We start from the raw sequence: 2,548 nt of genomic DNA, 5'->3' as shown, positions 1-2,548 counted from the left end.
ATCATCATCATCATCATCATCATCATCATCATCATCATCATCATCATCATCATCATCATCATCATCATCATCATCATCATCGTCATCATCATCATCATCATCATACTCGTTATTCATTTCTTAAAACCATCATTCCCATGACAACGTATCGTTATACGGAGGCAAATCTTATGTCCCCCGCTCTAAACCCTGCTGTCCTTCCGTCCCCAGATCCGTTCATCGTGGTGTTCATGCTGCTGGCGTCCCTCAACAGCTGCACCAACCCCTGGATCTACCTGGCCTTCTCTGGCCGCTCCTGTCCCAGGGGGCCGTTCCGGAGGGGCGGGGGAGAGAGCAGTCCCCACCCATCCACACACGTCACTTCCGCCGGAGAGAGCATGGACTCCAGAACTAGGTCATCCTGTATGGACATGTCGCACGGCCGAACCAACTTCACCAGGCTGCCCAGGGGGAGCTCTCGCTTCGGATCTCCCAAGTCGGTGGAGAAAATCGCTAACAGTAACAGCAAATGTTGACCTAAGCGCTCACGTTAACAGTAACAGCAAGATTGAACTGTACATACTCTGGCTAGCACCGATACTTAATAACACGTTACTCTTTCCGTGTACAGATAAAGTGCAGAACATAGAGGGAGTGCTTACCCTTGATCCTCCAACTGTATTAGATCACCTAGCCAGCAGCCATGAAGAGATCTCCTTCACGAAGGAGATTGTGATTGAGAAAGGAGTACAGTCTGGTGAAGGCAGGAGGAGCAGGCTGCGTGACCCCATCAGACGCTACAACAACCAGCTGATGATGGAGACAATCACACACTACAACAACCAGCTGATGATGGAGACAATCAACCTGCCCAGATTGAAATAGACCCTTATGAAGAGGGGTGAGGAAGCATGGAGCACCCTGTCTTCCTAAGACCCCTGTTCTACATTCGAGTATTCAAGATAGAGTATATCTCTATCTCGTTCAGAGAGTGGAGTTTGCTATCGGAGGTTCCACCGGTTTAGGAATCTTTGTACCGTTTCGAAAGGCGCGTTGTACCCACAGTACCTGAATGTCATATTTACCGACTCACCAACAGCCAGGATGGGCCGAGCCGCTTACACACAGCTGACCAGTCTACTGAACGCGATATGGACGACCCATGTTTGATTCCCCTAGAGGACAATCTTAACTTGGATTGTAAATTAAGTTTTGTGGCTCTGCAGCAAGATGACTATTCTCCGATGTAACCGCCACCATACGTTACCGGAGGAAACGTTCGTACCAATCTAGTATAATAAGTGGAACTCTGTAATTAGAACAAAGTCTTTGGAGACTCTGGGAGATCTCGGGGAATGCGCTTTCCCCAAAAGACCGTTATTGTTTTCCGTACAGGATTAGGGATGACCAAAGATCAATGCCTCTCTTCCAGCGAGGGACAAGCCCAATGTCCAAAAATAGTTCCCACCAAAAGGTTGCATGATGCCGCTCAGAGAGTGTCTAAGTCCACGACACGTCACAGAGTTCTGATTCACGCGGGTGGAGGAAATTACAGATTCTCTTTTCTTAATGTGATTGTTTCTTTTTGTTGTTATTTTTACATTCCTTCAAATTTATGAGTATCGGGTACTTGAAATGGGCCAAAATAAAATTGTGTTTAAATATTTACTTACAGATTTGGTATTAGCTGACTCTCGCTAATGCTATTACTATTACTGCTTGCTTTAGGGGAGGGGGGGGGGGCTACGTTTTTAACAGTATCATTTACTTCAAGATTACGACTCAATTGCAAGACCCTATATTTATTTATATATTCATACATTTGGGATTCTTTGATTGCTCTCTATCTGAGTTCTGGCAGTTGATTTTGGTTGCTAAGGCCTAGATCTCTGTAAACATCCGATTTACCGATTTTTGAGAATGAGTTTGTAATGACACAGTATGGACCTTTACCAGATTCTGGGGTTAATGACCTTTTACATTGAACTCTGAGTCGCCAAAACAATAACATATGTTCATGTTTTCAGTCATAGGATCTGACAGCCCCGTAGAGGTGTTTGTTCTGTTAATAATGTCGCCACAAAAATCGTTTTGGAGTGTTTGAACTGGAAATACTGTTCTTACCGCTTATTGATTCTGTAACATGACACGACACTGTAGATCTAGATATGATCCAGGTTTGTTTGGTCGTTTAGATTTCAGCCCTACGTTATCGACTTCTCCTTCGTTTGTTCTGTCGCAGATCGTATTCCCATCTGTAGGGAACTGGTACGGCTAAAGGACAAACTGTAGGGAACTGGTACGGTTAAAGGACAAACTGTAGGGAACTGGTAAACTATTTGAAAGAGTAGCCGATAACACGAGCCGCTCCCGGGCTAGGGCTAAAGGAAAGACACTGACCACAGAAAGGCTGTAATGTAAGAATAGAATTTTGTTTTTTTCTTCCTAAGTTCACCTTAGGCCAGAGCTGGTTGTCAGATGTAGTGGTGCCCCCAAGGTTGCCCCAACCACGGGATAGAAGAAGAAGAAGAAGAAGAAGAAGAAGAAGAAGAAGAAGAAGAAGAAGAAG

At 44.9% G+C, this 2,548-nt stretch overlaps 1 protein-coding gene across 1 annotated transcript in view; it reads left to right on the top strand.

Annotated features, from left to right (window-relative positions):
- LOC101855830 (isotocin receptor) overlaps positions 1-2,512 on the top strand; it is a gene marked incomplete in the record, with an annotated part of 65,760 nt that extends 63,248 nt beyond the window's left edge. The window contains 1 exon segment of the mRNA XM_013088972.2: positions 211-2,512. Coding sequence (XP_012944426.1) covers positions 211-515 — 305 coding nt within the window.
- Between the last annotated feature and the right edge of the window lie 36 nt (positions 2,513-2,548).

Source organism: Aplysia californica, unplaced genomic scaffold (assembly GCF_000002075.1).
Source record: "Aplysia californica isolate F4 #8 unplaced genomic scaffold, AplCal3.0 scaffold00846, whole genome shotgun sequence".
Classification (NCBI taxonomy): Eukaryota; Metazoa; Mollusca; class Gastropoda; order Aplysiida; family Aplysiidae; genus Aplysia; species Aplysia californica.
The sequence above is the reverse complement of the archived record's forward strand: the minus strand, read 5'-3'. Positions and strand labels throughout refer to the sequence as shown.